Raw genomic sequence first — 20,500 nt, forward strand, 5'->3', positions numbered from 1 at the left:
CCTCCACCTGCTTAGTCTGAGTCTTCCAATTTGTCTTGTTGCTTCGATCTACTCCGGGGGGGCATTCATTGCGCTCCCTGGAGAGACTTAGCATGCTGCTCGTCAAATCCAGGGAGCTTTTGGAGCGGAGCCTTCAGCGCCAAGCCTAACTGTATGCCATTTGTTGCAATAAATGGTTTTAATCTATGACGAGAGTGTTCCTGAATGAATGACCAAATTTTGTTTTAGAGTGAACTATTCCTTTAAGCACTTACAAAACAATCAGATTTTTGCCACAACAGACGTGTTATCAACCCTTAGGTTGATTACAACAGAAGCAATACATGATATTCCCAACCTTTGTGACAACACAGACCAGACAAGAGCTATAATTTGCGGGAACCCTGCATGGTAAACGATAAAATGTTTACATTGTCATGTTCACACTTTTGTAAATAAAATCAGTTTTTTGAAAATCTTAATGTAAATAAAAAATGTTTGTCTTGTGATATGTAATAAAAAGGTTGCCATTTCTAGGAAATAAATAACAAAACACAATGCAGTACATAAAAAGCAATTACATCAGTCCCCTTTTTTCCTACTGGGTTTTCACAGCTTGACACTGAACAACCTAAGACCCGGTGTGGGTCCACGGTCCGGTGGTTGGGAACCCCTGCTTTAATGTGACAATTATATCCAATTTATTTTTATGATGATGTAAACGAAAAACCTGAAAAATGGAAATCTTGAAAAGGCGACAGTTTAGTATAGAAGTGAGCATGTAAGAGTTTAGAGAATATAAAATATCCAACACAAGACAGGTGGTACTGAGATAAAAAGGCTCAATTACAAATCCGTCTGCGACTTCAGCACCTCGGACAGCGCCATGGATTTATTAATACACAGCACAGTTAGGCTACTGATATTTCTGAGCCACGGTCGAGGCCATAGATTATAACCTGTACAAACCTCGGCCAGATAAAATATCAATGAGTCAAGCATCTAGACACATTCAACTTAACTCTCTGATCCCCCCTCAAATCACCTACTGGTTATAATTGGTGTTTTTCTGGTACCAATTCCTGTAGCGGAAATGCCTCCAATTCTGCCTTAAAAGCTTAAAACATTATCGACAATTACATAAGTTGGTGCACCAATGTGATACTTCTCAGCAGCTACTTGTAAACCTGTTGAACCACAAAGCTGTCCATCCATTTCTATAATAATAATAAAAAAAGATCCCTATCTTTTGTCAGTTTGAGAGCAATTTTGCATTTGAGATACAAAAACAAACTAAGAAAATTATAAAAGTTTTTTGTGAGACATAAAAGTCCATCAGTGTATAAAATCCAAACTGCATCAGCTGTATTAAGAGTGGGTGGGTGGCAAGTTGTGTAATTGTTATGTTGAAGTTGATTTTGCAAAGACAATGAGACCAGTGTAATAGTAATTTAATGGATGCTACGAGTAATGAATGTGTTCCATGGACAAATAACACAAAAGTCAAGATTGCTACACTTTAAACTTCTTCCTCAGAGAAGTTACAACACAATACAGAATGACAGTGAAGTTCATCTCAACCACACTGTGTCACCCATGTGATCAGGCTCACAGGAAACCCACAGAGTAGAGCCCCTCATGCAGGCCAACTGAAGCTGCAGATTACACCAGGCGTCACACACGCACACACACCAGAGTAAAGTCCTGTTCCCTGTTACTAAACATCACATAACTTATCCAGACTAACTTCAGGTTAGCCAGGTAAAATTATCATGTTAGCTATTATCCAGCCAACCTTGTTGTTATAATGTATGTTGGAGAGTTGATTTATGTGGTAATTCTGGATGAAATTATCTTCAATCAATGCGCTCTTATTTTGAAGTAAAGGCAAGATGCTAGTGTGAAAGCTAAGAGCGCTTATATGATTGGCTAACTGCTGACCATATGACTGCATATTATTTTACATATGCACAGTAAGAGTACATTTAAAACTGAGAAACATCCTTAAAAGTATACATACAAAATGTCGTCTGAATCCTGTGACCCGCTGATTATCAACACCACTGAGTCTGATGAGGTGCTCTGCTACTGTGGAACAGACCGAGTTGGAGGATGAGACAACACTTACCTACAAAATATGTTGACATAAATGGCAATATCACAACAGGGATCCCATTGAGTAAGCATTCTCTTTGGGAATTAGTTGCAGTGAAATTGACAAAAATTTAATTTAGAAAGATAATTTTTATTTAGAGGTCTACAATTTATTATCTGACTTTGTTGACAGGGAGTTGATGTTATAATTTAGGCTGATCTTTCCTGTCACATATTTCCCTCTGACACTGAGAGCATCCTGTTCTGTGGTTGGTTTAAGAGGTTCACTTTCTTTGTAACAACGTTAGAACAGCATGAAGAAAAAAATCAGACATCAAATACTATTCCACTGTGATTTTTTATTTTATATTTTTTGTGAATGTTTTGTCAGCCATAAATAAATATAAATAAATATATTTTTTCGTAGGGCTTTGCAAAATGGGTTTGTTGTGGCTGACTATAATTTGTTGCAGTATCTTTTTTTCACGATCCATCCACCAGATGCCCTCAGATGTTCCCCCCAGTCCAAATCACCTGACTCTTACATCCACCTGTTCATCTGCTCACCAGCTGGCCCACTGCCTGCCTCCCCTGGGTTGGCCAGTTCCCAGCCTGGATCCCTCAATCCGGTATCTTCTGAACCCTATGAGGCTTCAGTGGACCAGTTGAGGAGCCACCCTGATGTCCAGTGGCCTTCTTTCATTGTGTCTTGCCCAGCTATTTTTCAGGGTGTGCCCCCATTTTGGAGTCCTCAGAAGAAAGCGTGACTCCCAGTGCAGTCGGCTTTCTCAGCTGCCCGCTGCCACAGAGCCTCCTGCCCAGCACCGCGACCAAACATCAGCCAGATCATCAATCATCTGTCTGCACTACTGTTGGCTACCACCAAAGTGGCCAAACTTCTGCTCTTGTATCCATTTGTTTGCCTGTCGAGCTGAAGACACTTCTGCCCTCCGGCTATCTGTCAGCTGCCCAGCACCCACCCCATGTTTTACATAGGCCATCATTACTACTCTGAAAAACAGTCATTCTGTCTCAAAGAAATCTAAATGTTCACCCCGCCCTGGAGGCCTGAATACAGTATATCCTGGGTCGTTGTAGTTGTAGAGGCAAATGCAGTATGTATGCATGTGTACACACACACACACACACACACACATACACACACACACACACGTTTATGCACACACTGACACAGGGCTGCAGTAGGTGATCAAGTAGTTGACATTTGACAAGTGGATGGAAACAGTTGTGGTTTCTGCAGGCCCCGGCCAAACCCTCAATGCTGCAGAGGGGCTTGAGCTGAAAATCTTCTGGACGACATCTGCACCAACACGCATAGCAACAGTGTTGTAAAAATCTCTAGTTTTGACTTGTGACGAGTTTGACGACCTTTAAAGACATTTGTTGATGAATGTAATCCGGGTGACACTGCGTTTCTTACAAAACATATCTGCTGTTGCAAATTAGTAGTGCAGAAACACTGTCTTCAAATATAACAAGTTTTAATTCATGTGCAGTCATTTTTTTAAGGGTCCATGACTTTTTATGACATAAAATGTCAGTATGTATCTAAATATGAGTTTTCCATGTTATACATCTTTGAAAAATGGCACCAGGCTGCATAGTAACAATACATTTACAATTTAAAGTCTAACAGCATGAATGTTAAAGAGCAGACGGCATAACCAAGACCAAATATACTCTAGGTCCTTCAAGGCCATTACTCTATGTACTGTAGTACTCTTTCAGAACGCAACCATGTAAATAATAACACCTCCTCTAGTTATGTTACATCACAAGGAAACATCAACGAGCAGAATGTCACATACTGTGGCATTACACCAATAGAAAACAACCACAGAAGAAATGTTCCACTTGACTGGCCAATCACAGCCTATATTTCCTTTAATGGAAAAGTTTGCACAAGTGATGTTATCAGTGAGAAAGTTTTGCTTCACTGTCTTTTAACTCTCATTCATCATCATCACATATGGACGGGCTGCACATGTTTCTGGTCGTTCTCTTAGGTAAATCTTTTGATGAAATATTTGGATGATTTAATCACAATTCTTAGGTTTAATTTTAAGAGTAGTTCATTCCTACATTCTCAGTGTTGTTGTGTTGCACCTGCTGTCATGTGAAACCCTGTAACACTGAGCACATTTCTAACTGCTTTTATGATTGTGTTTGTGTTCCAGGAGTCGTTTCTTACAGTCATGATCAGGTCACTGGATCAGTGTTGGAGGTGTCAGTCCGACCAGGAGACAACATCACTCTGTACTGTGACTGCAAAAAATCAACTGGAGTTTACATATTGTGGTACAGGAACTGCTCTCATGAGAACCAGCCTTCGCTTGTCCTTACCACACATTTAGCTATTTTCCCTCATTTTCAGTTTGTGAGAAACACTTCCTCTAATTCCTATGACCTGATGATCATGAACATCACTGAATCAGATGAGGGGCTCTACTACTGTGGAACTCAACAAACAAAAGTGGAGGAAAAAGATTACATTACTCCCAAAACTGATTACAGATATGGCAACGTCACAACAAGGATCATACTCAGTAAGTACTGTGGTCTGAATTATCTTTATGTCAATTCCATTTAATTTATTGCTACATTATGCAAATATTTCCTTTTCCTATCATATAAAAGTTTGTGAAAGATCACAATATTAAGTCATACAGCCATTCATCTGATATTAAATACATGAAGATACTACAAATTCTTCCAAATCAGGGACTTCTGGGGTTTGACATCTTGTAAATAATTTTGAATAAGTCCCATTTTTTCCACTTTTATCATTTTGCATCATCACTTTTGGGAACATTTTGCATTTGAGGAATCACACAGCCTCACAAATGATATCATTATGTTCCAGATTTCACCTGTTGCTATCATTGGGGAAGAAGATGAACATCACAATTTGGATGCCGAATTTTCTAATGTTTACTGACTGCAGGTCAAAGCCAGAGCAGAGAGAACAACAGAAAAAATATATTTATAATCCACATTTGTCTTTGATACAGATTCCAGCTCACCTGATTCCTGTCAGTGCATCTCAAGCCCTCTGCCTGATGTGTCCTGGATGTTGGTCCTCTCTCCAGCCTTCACCATCCTCGCGTCCGCCCTCTCATTTATTTTGGTTTATCACTTCTTTCAGAGAGCAGGTACTTACTGTTATGTCTGTTGTCTTTGTTTTTTCCCTGCCTTACTTCGGGTTATGGTAAAACAATTACTCAAATATTTAGGGAAGTTGTCATTATATCACAATATTTGTTATATTTTTGTAGATAAGGAACCTGAAACCCTCCAGAAAAGACCTGACACCAGGAGAGAAGCAAAATGGAATCAGGTAATGAAGAGTAATACTTTGGGAATTTAAAATGTATTTGTATTGTATCTGTCAGAAATCTTTCATTGTAACAACACAACAGTAGATACATAATAATAATTCTAAGTAACAAAAATAATAAATGTCAAACTGTCTCTCAGGATGAAGATATGTATTTCACACATGTTGTGTTCCGGGCCCTGGAGACACAAACACACCAGTAGGAAGAGGACGGAGCGCACCAAGCACATTTGCTTTATTCAAGCAAAAACCAACAGAATGAAATTAGTTCAAATTCAAAACTTTTTAATTCAGGATAACTGAAGTTTTCATTTCCTCTTGTTGTTGTACGTCCTGTGGACACCGCTAAAGCAAATATGCGAGCGCTTGGTTTGTGGTCACTTTGTTTTCAGGCGTATAATCAACCAGCAAACTGTCTTTTTCCTCACATACATTATCACAACTTATTTAAAATGTATTATTCATATATTCACTTTTTCATCATGTTAAGCCAATGTTCTGTCTGATTTCCTTCATTTTTAATTTGAGTAGTCAACATCAAGTAATAAGAATTAGTTATGCTGTCTATCATGGATTGCATCCATACTTGTAAGCTGTGGGCTAATAAAAACGAAATACTACCAAAGGCAGTAAAAGGCTTTCTCCTCAATGTGTGACATATTTCAGTTTATTAAAGTATTTTAAAGAAATGATGATGTGGTCAAACTGAAATTATAGCAGGAAACATTAAGATCAAAAGTGTTTCTACATCTTCAAACCATTTTCATTAAAAAAGCCATCTGATGTGGTTTTCTCCTCTTTTTTTGACAGTTTTTGACATTTTGACACTACTGAAATAATACTGATTAATCAATAATACTTAACATAATCAAGCTTTATCTAATCAGGCATTCTCATCAGAATCATAAAAAGCAGTATATTTATATACAAGTGTCTCTTATTATAGATCTATAAAAGTAATATTATTATTACATTAAATACAAATATGTATTATTATTTATTGTATTATTATTAAAATGAATATTATCATTTGACAATTGTATCTTATCTGAAATATATATAGAAATATAATTTTATAAAATATAATACTAAAATTCCTATCTTCTAATTGTTTTATGTGGTAACCTTAAAGCTATTCCCTCGAGTACAATTGATTTTTTTCTGATCATGAACAAACAAAATAATGTCAAGCAAATAGATGAGACGCTTTGTTTCTTGTTCAGGTACTTTGCATCTACGGGATAATTTACTAATTGAACTCATTTGATAATTGTATTTACTTTCAGATACTCCCTTTTAGACTGCGAAAGCAACCTGCTGTGTGGCAACACTTAAATAAATGTCAGAACAGCGTAAGAAAGACCGATGCCATGTCAGGAGAAAAAACTTTATTGACCATCAATTGAAGGGTTTCTCATAGCCAACACTGGAAAGGATGATAGGGGTGAATGCTTTATGCCTACGATTATAACCATTGTGATTTATTGTGAATCATGTCCACACTGTTGATGCCATGAACCACAGTGTGTACTGTAAATGCATTTTTCTTCTTTTCTTACATAGTTTTGTTCATTATCTATTCATGCTTTGATATGACCAATCAATCATTTTCTAAAAGGTTACTAAGAAAATACAGAGTGTGAGAGTATGAATTTAACAACAACAACATGCAGTTCATGTTATCAGTAACACCTAACAGGAAACCCACAGTGACAAACAGCCCCTCATGCACTGCAGTGCTTAACATGCAAACAGACTGAAGCTGCAGGCTGCTGAAGGTGTTTGTGTAATTGGGTTTGATTTAACAAAAATATTAAAGTTTATTTTAAACATTGTTCCTAATTTGGTTGGACATTTTTACTTCAGCTACATTTAGATGTACAGCTTATTTCTGAGTCTACATCAAATCACTGACCACATCCTAACCCTGTGAAGTCAATAAAATCAGCTTTGGTTGCACTTTATCTGAGTGTAATTTGCTTGCAGACAGATGCAGAGTGTGGTTTCCTGCAGAGAGACAATGGTCAGTGGGGGTATGCTTGAATTATGCTAACTGCATCCTTGAGGTATATAAAAATAACTTGTTGTGGTGTTTTGGATGACAAAAAAATATTTATTTTGACTTCCTCCAGACTTTTTACACATATTCATAAACACTTGTAGTTTCTCTGTGAAAAACAGAGAAGGTGGAGATATGGGTGGTGTATCTCTAAACATTTAGAAACAAAATCTCAAGGTGAAGCTCTGCTGACCTCTAGTGGATATGTAGTAGTAGTAACACAAAAAGGCCCAAGAAGACATTAGACTCAAAACAGTCCACACTGATGACACAGTGCTTTATATTAATCTTTTAATTTACCATCGCTGCTGGATTCTGTTATTGCCAAAAAATACCAAACAAAAGTGGCTCCTGAAAAAAATAAAATAATCAAAATCCCTGGTGGAACAAACTCCCAGTCCAAATGATTTTGAAAGTCTTTGACTATAGTATTGTTTGTAGTAGAGAAGGGCCACATATCATCTTTAAGCACTTACAAAACAATCAGATTTTTGCTACAACAGACCGGCACATGTGTTAGCAACCCTTAAAGGATAACTACCGTTTTTTACAACCTGGACCTTATTTCCAGCAAAATATATGGTCATTTACTCACCCAGATAACTCTGGTGTCATTCGGCGTCGTTCGGACGAAATTAGATCCAGTGTAGCGCCGATATATCTATATAATGCGAGTAACGGGGCATCGACACAGCCTCTATATAACGCATTATCTACCACGAAACTAGTTCATTTCACCAATATTTTGTTATGATATGCTAGCGCTATTCCCCTCTGAGTCCGGGCCATGGATGTATTATTAGTGGATACAGGACCGGAAAATGGCCGCTGTTGATTTCAACGGAGTTGCTCGCCTGGCGCATACGCCGAAAAAGTTTCTGACTTCCGGGTTTACTTCCGTGTTATGGGGCCCATAGAGCATGCGCAGTTGAGTCACCCCCCATGATGCTCTGGGGCCTCCCATCATGCCCTGGGGCAATGAGAACGAGCAAATTGCGTTCTGGATAAGCGCCGCGCGCTCATGAGTGCTTGTGGATGAGTTTGAGCGGTAACGACAGATCTACACAATCAAATGATGATTTATAGGCACATCGACCGATGATGTTCTCAAAGTCATGGTTATAGACTACACGTGGTTTATTTGTGTTGTTTTATTATGTCTAAGTAAGGATAAAACGTTGTTCTCCGCTGTTTTCCTAGCCCTCCTCCCGGTCGTATGCATTTGTTTCAGCGAAGTCAATCGGTGGATCGATGGATTATCATATTCATGTTATGTTGTGTGTATTTGTGTAGTCCGATCTGTCATAAACAACCGATTACATGTTACGGGGCGCGTTTGTGTCGCGGACTCACGGTGCCACAGAGATGGGAACTTTTATTTTTTCTGTGGCCAGAGAGCGACTGTCTGTTTAGTGTTTCATACTGTACACAGTGACTCAACTAAATCACACACTTATGGCACTACAGTCTACACATGTGAGACACAGTAATGATGGCACATGTTCCACCAAATACTAACAAAGTGATACAGCATGTCCAGTCTCCTCTATTCAGGATCCTGACTCTCCCTTTCAGGCGGAGCTGCTGTGATGTGTAAACAATGTTGTGTGCGAATCCAATAAAGTACAAATATCTCTACCGAAGTGCAAGTGCCATTATTCATGTACATTAAGTTGATTGTGTATATGTATAAAAAATAATTGTAAAATATTTCCAAGGCTCAAACAAATCTGTCCCAAGTAAAAATGGTTTAATTTGTGATAACAGTCTGCAAACCTGAGAAAAATAGTTTGTAAGAGCCAAGTGAGAGTATAACATGTGACTGCATGTTGACTGTTGTTTCTTACTTTCTTTAAATAGAGAACGCTTTGACATTACTTAAGTAAAATGTGCATTTCTTAATTAATTGTATCTTATATTTTTCTATTTTATTCATCTTTATTATTTATTGCGTTGTAGTTTATACTTGCATCATCATCATCAGCTCTGCTGCAGACTGCATAATTCCAGGCCATCAGACTGAGACGGTTCAAACCGTAATAAAAGGTCGTTATGACAGGATGAAAAGGATATTAAACAGTCATCAGACCCTGGTGACACACATCACCGACACTATCACATGCATGGTAAATAACTTTTAGACTTTTCCACAGCAGTGGCACTGGCAGTAAGTGAAAATGCGGTCATTCAGCGGGTGATTTAACGCCAAAATACCTTTAGAACTGCATTTAAAATACATGCCATTAAAATATGAAACTTGTATCACAACGCTGTCTTGAAAAAGACTCACCCTGGAGTCATTTAATTCACTTTTCCCACCACGTTTAGCCCCGTTCAGAGCTGTCATTCAGCCAACAGGCATCCTCGCTCCCGAGACACAGCGCGACCGCGCTTGGGAGTGCACGCACACAGCTGTGACGTCACCATGGAAAATGAGACTTTGGGGGGGCTTTTCTGGCCTTTACAAAACTTTATGACGGTTTAAAAGTCCATGACTTAAAAATATGGAATACAAAGATTAGCAATTAACAGTGGTGACAGCTGGAGGTGTCCTGAGAACAGTTTTACAGGCTTCTCTTTTACTATTACGGCTTATGGGAAAAATGCTTTCTGGGCCCCATGGGATTTTTTGTTGCAATACCGCGAGTGGCCACTGGAAAAAATCGGCGTGCCTGCTGAGAGGCTTCGTCATATCCAGGTTATATTATAGATCCATGGTCCGGGCCATGGATGTATTATAGATCCATGGTCCGGGCTCGTCTGTTGTCAACATCCGGGGTCTGTAGGTTGACCTACTACCTCTGACCTGGAAGATGTCGTCTCTGAGCTGCGCGCGCACCCGCGACAGCCCAGCTTGTTTACCTGTAGCTGCTACTGCTAGTTTGACCCCGGATGTTGATAACGGACGGGCCCGGACTCAGAGGGGAATAGCACTAGCATATCTAACAAAATATTGGTGAAATGAACTAGTTTCGTGGTAGATAATGCGTTATAGAGGCTGTGTGTCGCTGCCCCGTCACTCGCATTATATGGATATATCGGCGCTACACTGGATCTAATTTCGTCCGAACGACTTCAAATGACACCAAAGTTATCTGGGTGAGTAAATGACCATATAGTTTGCTGGAAATAAGGTCCAGGTTGTAAAAAACGGTAGTTATCCTTTAAGTTGATTACAACAGAAGCAATACATGATATTCCCAACCTTTCTGACAACACAGACCAGACAAGAGCTATAATTTGCGAGCAACCCTGCGTGGTAAACAATAAAATGTTTTCATTGTCATGGTCACACTTTCATAAATAAATCAGTTATTTGAAAATCTTAATGTAAATAAAAAATGTTTGCTTTGTGATAATAAATAAAACGGTTGCCATTTCTAGTAATTAAATAACAAAACACAATGCATTACATAAATGGCAATTACATCAGTCCCCTTTGTTCCTACTGGGTTTTTCAAGGCTTAGTATTGAACAGCCCAAGATCCGGTACAGGTCCACGGCCTGGTGGTTAGGAACTCTGACCATTATATCCAATTTATTTTAATGATGATGTAAAGAAAAAACCTGAAAAATGGAAATCTTGTACAGTTTAACTTGTAACAGTTTAGTATAGAAGTGAGCATGTAAGAGTTTAGAGAAGATAAAATATCTAAGACAAGACAGGTGGTACTGAGACAAAAAGGCTCAATTACAAATCCGTCTGCTACTTCAGCACCTCGGACAGCGCCATGGATTTATTAATACACAGCACAGTTAGGCTACTGATGTTTCTGAGCCACGGTCGAGGCCATAGATTATAACCTGAACTAACCTCGGCCAGATAAAGTATCAATGAGTCAAGCATCTAGACATATTCAGATTAACAACCCTTCTGCCCCTTCACTCTCTGCTACTAGGGCATGAAACGTTAACAGTCCTCTCTGATCCCCCTGTGATGTCACCTGTCATATTGGAGTATTGGTTTCTTGAGGCATTTTAATACTGAGCAGGTAGATTCACAGCAAATAGGTAGGAATAGAAAAAAGACTGAAAATCAGTTTACCATGAGCAAGGACAATAAGAAAAGGGTTAGAGTTAAAATGATCAAAACTGGTTTGAAAATGACTGAACAACACCATCTATAGGCAGAACGCCACTTTTAAGGTGGTCTGGAAAATTCCAGTAAGAAGCTGTCAATAGGACGCCAACTTCAGTGTCGTCTGTTGCAGTGTAGTGGAAATCTCTGCACGTGTCTTGCCAGTTTCAAATAAGTCTTTATTATATTAGCGTATGGTTCCAGTGTGGTCATGGTGTTGATTCATTGACTTACAATCACTGCGTGCACCATGGGGTGCCCTGGGTCCCTGGTGAGATCCAATTAGGATATCTACCCCAGCTCCACCCTCTGAATAAGTAACTTCTGTCTCTAAAAAGCTGGCGACGGCCAAATGCAAACTCAAGGCATCCAAACAGTAGTCCACAAGCCGATGGGTGGAGTCACTGTGGGTTAACTCTTGGGTTAAACACAAAATCAGATCTCCAGAATACCAACTTTTGGTGTTTTGGGACATTTTCTGAAACAACAAGTGTTGTCATTTTTCTTGGGAGGAAAGTCTCTAGGGAAGAGATGAGGGTTGAAGTTGAGTTTGGCAGATCAAACAATCTACACATGAGCCATACACAGGATGTTTTGGTAAGTATTGATAATATACTTATTCTAATATGATTACTTGTAGGAATTAAAAGCTACAGCCGATGTGATTATCACTGGTAACAAGAGTCAGTCTCTTTTGTCTCACCAACAGCTGCTACCGTAGACTGGCCTGTTACATCTTTGAAAATGGCACCAGGCTGCATAGTAACAATACATTTACAATTTAAAGTCTAACAACATGGACGTTAAAGAGCAGACGGCATAACCAAGACCAAATATACTCTAGGTCCTTCAAAGGCATTACTCTACGTAGTACTCTTTCAGAATGCTACCATGTAAATGATAACACCTCCTCTAATTATGTTACATCAAAAGGAAACATCAACAAGCAGAATGTCACATACTGTGGCATTACACCAATAGAAAACAACCACAGAAGAAATGTTCCACTTGACTGGCCAATCACAGCCTATATTTCCTTTAATGGAAAAGTTTGCGCAAGTGGTGTTATCTGTGAGAAAGTTTTGCTTCACTGTCTTTTAACTCTCATTCATCATCATCACATATGGACGGGCTGCACATGCTTCTGGTCGTTCTCTTAGGTAAATCTTTTGATAAAATATTTGGATGATTTAATCACAATTCTTAGGTTCAATTTTGAGAGTAGTTCATTCCTACATTCTCAGTGTTGTTGTGTTGCACCTGCTGTCATGTGAAACCCTGTAACACTGAGCACATTTCTAACTGCTTTTATCATTGTGTTTGTGTTCCAGGAGTCGTTTCTTACAGTCATGATCAGGTCACTGGATCAGTGTTGGAGGTGTCAGTCCGACCAGGAGACAACATCACTCTGTACTGTGACTGCAAAAAATCAACTGGAGTTTACATATTGTGGTACAGGAACTGCTCTCATGAGAACCAGCCTCCGTTTATCCTTGAACCTAAAAATTCTAAAACTGATATCGAATCAAAAAGTTATTTCCTGATGATGTACCCTCGTTTTAAGTTTGTGAGCAACACTTCCTCTAATTCCTATGACCTGCTGATCATGAACGTCACTGAATCAGATGAGGGGCTCTACTACTGTGGAACTGAACATACAAAATTGGAGGGAAAAGATTGCATTGCTACCAAAACTGATTACAGATACGGCAACGTCACAACAAGGATCATACTCAGTAAGTTCTGTGGTCTGAATTATCTTTGTACCTGAAATATCTGTAATCCTTTGACTGAATTCATACAGTAAGATACAGATATTGTGCACTTATATTGATGATGAAAAAGCTGAACCACAACAAAGTTCACTCACCATTCACTGTATGTGAGGATTTTGTGCATGAACACAGTGTATTATCATATAAAAAGTTTTATTTATATCTGGGACTTCATGTAACTGAATTGTTGTAAGTCGTTCTTAAACATGCACCCTTTATGTATTTTTATTCACAGTGAGTTTTGGGAATAATTTTACATTTGTAATGTGAGAGGACAGGCTCAAACAGGGTTAAAGGTTGCATATTGCACTTATTGCTGGAGTGAGCTGAAAATCCAATGAGAATATAGAGAATAGATATCACTTCAGAGGAGATACTGGAATGGGACCAAAGTTGAGAATAGTCTTATCAACAAGGCAGGGTCAACAGTACACTGTGCATCGGTCTTGGCAGGAGATATAATAATGGCAATGCAGGATTTTATTTTATTTTCTGCTCAACGAAAACTTGAGTTTTCCAGCTATCACACTCATGTCCACATACACATGAAACCATGGTGAACACAATGAAAAAGAAACGTATATTAATTCTGACATGTTAGTTAGATCAGAAATGACTGAATCTCATTGACACAACTTTGTGTTTCTTCCAGACTCGAGTGAGACTGATCACTGTCAGCCTTCCCGCCTGAATGCACAAGACTGTGATGTGTGCTGGAGACTGCTGTTTTCTCTGTGTCCAGTTTCTGCTGTTCTCTCCTCTCTCATCTCCACTCTTGTGGCTTATCATCTCTGTAGAAAGAAAGGTAACTCACTTTTTAAACTTGAAGTAGTAATATCAGACATTTTCTGAATAATGAATCCACATAATTCATTGACCATGATGCTGTATTTATTTCTGCAGCTCAAGGCCTTCAAGTCGATGAGCAAAAACCTGAAAGTAGACATCAAACAGGACCAAATCAGGTAGGTGTAACAGTAGAACATAATGCACTGTGGCATTAAACAACAACGTGATCATCATTGTAAACAAATATCAAATCTTAGGTTGAAGATGTGTGTTACGCTGCACTGGAAATCCGTCAGCCATCACAGAGACCAAAGAAGAAGAAGAGAAGTCAGAGTTCTGACTTCAGCACCTATTCTGCCATCAACACTTCCAGGATGTAGAGCGCCTAAAACAAAACAAAAAAAGAGTATGATGATGACTGATAGAGAATTATAAAACTAAGTGTCCCCATTTAAAGCGGCAGAACTAGACAAGAAGGAACATTTGTATCCATAAAATACAGGTGTTTTTATTGTTGTATGTTTGTTTCAAGGCAAAAAGCACTTGTGTTTCTTTTAAAGGTTAAACTTTACCCTTTAGTGTCAGCTCTCCTCAGAGGATCAGTATAATTGTTGTAAGAAAGAGTTGTATCAGGATTTTATTTGTTACTTCTCGGACACACAGTACTTACAATGTTGGAATTGCATTTCTACTCTTTAAAGGGGCTCTGCAGAACTTCTGTGTTGTTCTTGAAGCTGGTCGTTAGTTTAGTCTAGTTAGCAAACTGCATTTTTAAATGAACGTTGGCTACTGTTAGCACTGAGACGAGGCACTCGAGAACGTGCATAAAGTCACATCCTTTGGGCTGTCGAGGAAAATCCGACCCGAGTCCTTCACAAAGAAATCCACAGTCCAGCTGCTTTAAACAACTTCAACAAATCGTCTACAGGCTTGTATAAGCAGAGAGAGAGAGATGGAGAAGGTACTTTATGTCCTTACACCAATTGAATAAAAGATTAAAATGGATGTGCTGTAAAAATTAAGAAAAAATAAAAAACCTCCAAAAAACCAGTTTATTGTTGTTGATTACAATTCAGCTTCACGTTTTTTGATTGAAATCGATCCCTAACATTTCATAACCATTGTGATGGCTGCTTGTCGGTAACAAGACATGATGGCTGTTAGATCAATGTTTTCCTGTTTTTATCTGAGTTAGCCATCAGCCTCATCCCCTTCATGAGTAGAGTTTGATACAACTTAGTATTTGTTATGTTAGAGCTGCAGCAGAGGATAAAACTCAAAGTAATCAGACTGTACAGAAGCCAAGATGGCTACAGTTTAATGTTCGTCCTTAGCTCATTTATTTAATGCCCAACTTCTGTTTGTGAGAAGTAACATGACAATATAGTGTTAACAATAAAGCCCACCTCGGCCACATCATGTGGCACCATGTTAGCAGCTCACAGGAAACCCACATTGACAAACAGCAACACCTTTACAGAGCTTGACGTTCAAACAGACTGAACCTGTAGGTCAGTGCGCAGTGTCACTGACTCTTGTGCTGGAAGGTGTCAGAATCTTCAGTCAGAATTTAGCACCTCTGCAGCGGCCTCAGCTACATTTGGATGTACGTATTTCTGACTCTTGGTCGTATCTGTGGCCACAACATAGAATATGTTCTATGTTCTTGCGTACACAGATGCCAGTGTTAGTAAGGTGATGATAGTCTTAACATCCTCATATCTAAAAAACAATCATGTGTCAAATATAAATAGATTTGGAGTGAATTATAACTAATCATACAATTCTGGCTATAATCAGTACATAATCATTGTTTTCAACTAAAAATGTTAGATCTTGTGTGTTACGCTCCCTGGATATCAAACAGGCATCACAGAAAACAAAGAAGATGAACACTTTCTGACTTTAGTACTTATTCTTGGAGCATGTATAACCAAACAACTTAACATAATGAATTGTATAATAAATTTAATTATGTATACTTGTTTTACATATTATTATTTAGAAGCGTATGAAGGCATTAGTGCACAGGTTTGTAAGTTAAAGGATGACGAAGACAATTATTCTCAGCTTAAGTGCTATGAGGAAGTGATTTGTTACCAACTAAACAAATTACAGTAGTAATATACCAAGGAAATATTAATATTTACTCTGTCAACAAGGCATTTAAAGTTTTGGCTCAATGTGCTCAGTATTGTATATCTGGTGAGATGAAACATTTTTCCATGTAAACAATAATAATAATCATCATTGTGAACAATTAATGCAATGTCAAATTTCAACTGTGCTGGTATTGATAACAATTTTATGGGGACAAATTTGAAGAAAAAAAACATAATATTTTTTCAATCATGTCTACCCATTTAATTTCTATTCCAGCTGGTCTGGATTTTTTTTCCACCGTTAGATGCATGAATCACAGTGTATCCATTCTTCCATTTATGAAAAAATATTCACGACTGAATTCCTTCCTTCATTCTTTCATTCTTCACGGACAAGATGTGTCTTTTATTTCACTCCCTACTTAAATAACAGTGTGTAAATTGATCAGACGTACACATTAACCTCTCTATACAAAAATTGTTTGATGTTGCTGATTGCAAAAAGTGTCAGGTTCAGATTCTTGATTAAAATCGATCTGTAACATCTCATAAAGGTGGTGATGATTGTGTCTCTGTAACAAGACACGAAAGCTGTTTGCAAGCAATTTCCTGTTTTTATCTCAAGTTAGTTGCCAGCTCACAATCTGTGGCCGGTAGTCCGATACAATTCGAGGTATGATCAGTGAGGCTTACAGGAAACCCACAGTGACACACAGCCCCTCATGCACTGCAGAGCTTAACATGCAAACAGACTGAAGCTGCAGGCTGCTGAAGGTGTTTGTGGAAATGGGTTTGATTTAACAAAAATATTACATTTTATTTTGTACATTGTTCCTAATTTGGTTGGACATTTTTAAAATGTATTTTTGAAAAAATCTGTAGCTATAGTTGAGCAAAACCCTGTTCAGTATCCAGCAGCTCTGCAGCCACCTCAGCTACATTAAGATTTACAGCTTATTTCTGAGTCTACGTCAAATCACTGACCACATCCTAACCCTGTGAAGTCAATAAAAATCATCTTTGGCTGCATTTTATGTGAGTGTGATTTGTTTGCAGACAGATGCAAAGTGTGGTTTCTTGCAGAGAAACAATGGTCAGTGGGGTTATGCTTGGTTTATCCTATCTGCATCTTTCAGGTATATAAAAATAACTTGTTGTGGTGTTTTGGATGACAAAAGAAATATTTACTTTGACTTATTAAAGTATTCCTCTAGATTTTTTACACATATTCATAAACACTTGTAGTGAAGATGAGTGTATTGGAAAACACAACATGAGTTAGAAACACCATCTCAAGGTGAAGCTCTGCTGACCTCTAGTAGATATGTAGTAGTAGTAACACAAAAAGGCCCAAGAAGAAAGGAGACTCAAAGCAGTCCACACTGATGACACAGTGCTTTATATTAATCTTTTAATTTACCATCGCTGCTGGATTCTGTTATTGCCAAAAAATACCAAACAAAAGTGTCTCTTGAAAAAAAAAAGAAAATCAAAATCCCTGGTGGAACAAACTGCGAGTCCAAATGATTTTGAAAGTCTTTGACTATAGTATTGTTTTGGCGATGCTGTTTGTAGCAGAGAAGGGCCACATATCATCTTTAAGCACTAACAAAACGATCAGATTTTTGCCACAACAGAACGGCACATGAGTTAACAACCCTTAGGTTGATTACAACAGAAGCAATACATGATATTCCCAACCTTTTTGACAACACAGACCAGACATGAGCTATAATTTGCAGACAACCCTGGGTGGTAAACAATAAAATGTTTACATTGTCATGTTCACACTTTCATGAATAAAATCAGTTATTTGAAAATCTTAATGTAAATAAAAAAATGTTTGTCTTGTGATATGTAATAAAAAGGTTGCCATTTCTAGGAAATAAATAACAAAACACAATGCAGTACATTAATGGCAATTACATCAGTCCCCTTTGTTCCTACTGGGTTTTCACAGCTTGACACTGAACAACCCAAGACCCAGTATGGGTCCACAGCCCGGTGGTTGGGAACCCCTGCTTTAATGTGACAATTATATCCAATTTATTTTTATGATGATGTAAACGTGTTTAAAACGAGTTTAGAGAATATAATATATCCAACACAAGACAGGTGGTACTGAGACAAAAAGGCTCAATTACAAATCCGTCTGCTATTTCAGCACCTCGGACAGCGCCATGGATTTATTAATACACAGCACAGTTAGGCTACTGATATTTCTGAGCCACGGTCGAGGCCATAGATTATAAACTGAACTAACCTCGGCCAGATAGAGTATCAATGAGTCAAGCATCTAGACATATTCAGATTAGCAACCCTTCTGCCCCTGCACTCTATGCTACTAGGGCATGGAGATAAACAGTCCTCTCTGATCCCCCCTCAAATCACCTACTGGTTATAATTGGTGTTTTTCCCGTACTAATTCCTGTAGCAGAAATGCCTCCAATACTGCCTTAAAAGCTGAAAACAGTATCAACATAAGTTGATGCACCAATGTTGAGGGAGAAAAATATGATTCTCCCAGGACATTCTGGCCTCATACAACAGGACGTCATACGTACCCTGTACAGATGTTAAAGTCTGGATAAGGATAGTGAAGACTGTTCTATGAGGAGCATGTCTCTGCAACCTGGTCAGTCAAACCAAGCCGAGGCAAAGCTGATTCTTTGCGTACAACTCGTAAAGAGGCCTTCGATCTATCTATGTTAGCAGACTTAGTGTCTGTGTCCTATTTTCCTCCTATCCCTCTGGCTAGAGGTGAGAAGAGGTCTGCACTCACCCCCCTTGATATGTTGTTAAACAGATAACCATGTATGGGAGGGATGCTTCCTGAAGCTGTAGATATAACTTGATCATTTGGGAAGACTTGGAGGATTATCATGGCGGCACTCTGTGCAGACAGACATGCTGTTATTTTGCTCCTCCAAGATCTTGTTTTATAAACTATCTATCCTTATCCAGACTTTAATGTCTGTACAGGGTACGTATGACGTCCTATTGTATGAGGCCAGAATGTCCTGGGAGAATCATATTTTTCTCCCACAAATGTGGTACCACATCATTTCTTTACTAGAAACAGGGCCCTGTTACTTCTCAACAGCTTTCTGTAAACCTGTTGTACCACACATCTGTCCATCCATTTCTATAATAAAAAAAAAAAGATCCCTATCTTTTGTCAGTTTGAGGGCAATTTTGCATTTGAGATATCAAAACAAACTAAGAAAATTGAAAAAAAAAAATTGTGAGACATAAAAGTCCATCAGTGTATAAAATTCAAACTGCATCACCTGTATTAAGCGTGGGTGGGTGGCAAGTTGTGTATTTGTTATGTTGAAGTTGATTTTGCAAAGACAATGAGACCAGTGTAATAGTAATTTAATGGATGTTACGAGTAATGAATGTGTTCCATGGACAAAAAACACAGAAAGTCAAGATTGCTACACTTTAAACTTCTTCCTCAGAGAAGTTACAACACAATACAGAATGACAGTGAAGTTCATCTCAACCACACTGTGTCACCCAGGCTCACAGGAAACCCACAGAGTAGAGCCCCTCATGCAGGCCAACTGAAGCTGCATATTGCACCAGGCGTGCTTTAACAACACACACACACACACACACACACACACACACACACACACACACACACACACACACACACACACACACACACACACCACTTTAAACCACAGACAACAGAGTAAAGTCCCGTCCCCTGTTCCTAAACATCACATAACTTATCCAGACTAACTTCAGGTTAGCCAGGTAAACTTATCATGTTAGCTCTTATCCAGCCAACCTTGTTGTTATAATGTATGTTGGAGAATTGATTTATGTTGTAATTCTTGATGAAATTATCTTAAATCAATGCGCTCTTATATTGAAGTAAAGGCAAGATGCTAGTGTGAAAGCTGCGAGTGCTCATATGATTGGCTAAGTGCTGACCATATGACTGCATATTATTTTACATCTGCACAGGAAGAGTACATTTAAAACTGAGGAACATCCTTAAAAGTATACATTACGAAATGTATTTTCAAGTATATTTTTTATATGCGTGTTGTTGCATGTAATTTGTACTTATGTACTACTTCATAAAAGTCAACTTTTCATTACAGTATGATTGTGCTTTTATAGTCAGCCCTAAGTCTGAAACTGTCATTTAACTTCTGCTATGCTCTAGTAAACTTATTTACAGTACATTATAAATGTGTTCCTGATGACAGTGAAACACTGCTTTTCTGCCTGGTGTATTCTTACTCT

The 20,500-nt window shown here is 38.4% G+C and overlaps 2 protein-coding genes across 2 annotated transcripts; both read left to right on the forward strand.

Annotated features, from left to right (window-relative positions):
- Window positions 1-4,084: 4,084 nt before the first annotated feature.
- Window positions 4,085-5,715, forward strand: LOC311269591 (uncharacterized protein). The gene is made up of 5 exons (XM_084373817.1): window positions 4,085-4,100; window positions 4,272-4,640; window positions 5,106-5,246; window positions 5,370-5,431; window positions 5,572-5,715. The coding sequence occupies exons 2-5, from the start codon at window positions 4,505-4,507 to the stop codon at window positions 5,632-5,634; spliced, it is 402 nt and encodes a 133-aa protein (XP_084229943.1). The 5' UTR covers window positions 4,085-4,100; window positions 4,272-4,504; the 3' UTR covers window positions 5,635-5,715.
- Window positions 5,716-12,698: 6,983 nt separating this feature from the next.
- On the forward strand, window positions 12,699-15,162 carry LOC311273745 (uncharacterized protein). Its single transcript, XM_084380962.1, has 5 exons — window positions 12,699-12,728; window positions 12,900-13,304; window positions 13,996-14,148; window positions 14,247-14,308; window positions 14,390-15,162. The coding sequence occupies exons 1-5, from the start codon at window positions 12,707-12,709 to the stop codon at window positions 14,510-14,512; spliced, it is 765 nt and encodes a 254-aa protein (XP_084237088.1). The 5' UTR covers window positions 12,699-12,706; the 3' UTR covers window positions 14,513-15,162.
- The last annotated feature ends 5,338 nt before the right edge of the window (window positions 15,163-20,500 follow it).

Source organism: Pagrus pagrus (assembly GCF_965226575.1).
Source record: "Pagrus pagrus genome assembly, chromosome: 2".
Classification (NCBI taxonomy): domain Eukaryota; kingdom Metazoa; phylum Chordata; class Actinopteri; order Spariformes; family Sparidae; genus Pagrus; species Pagrus pagrus.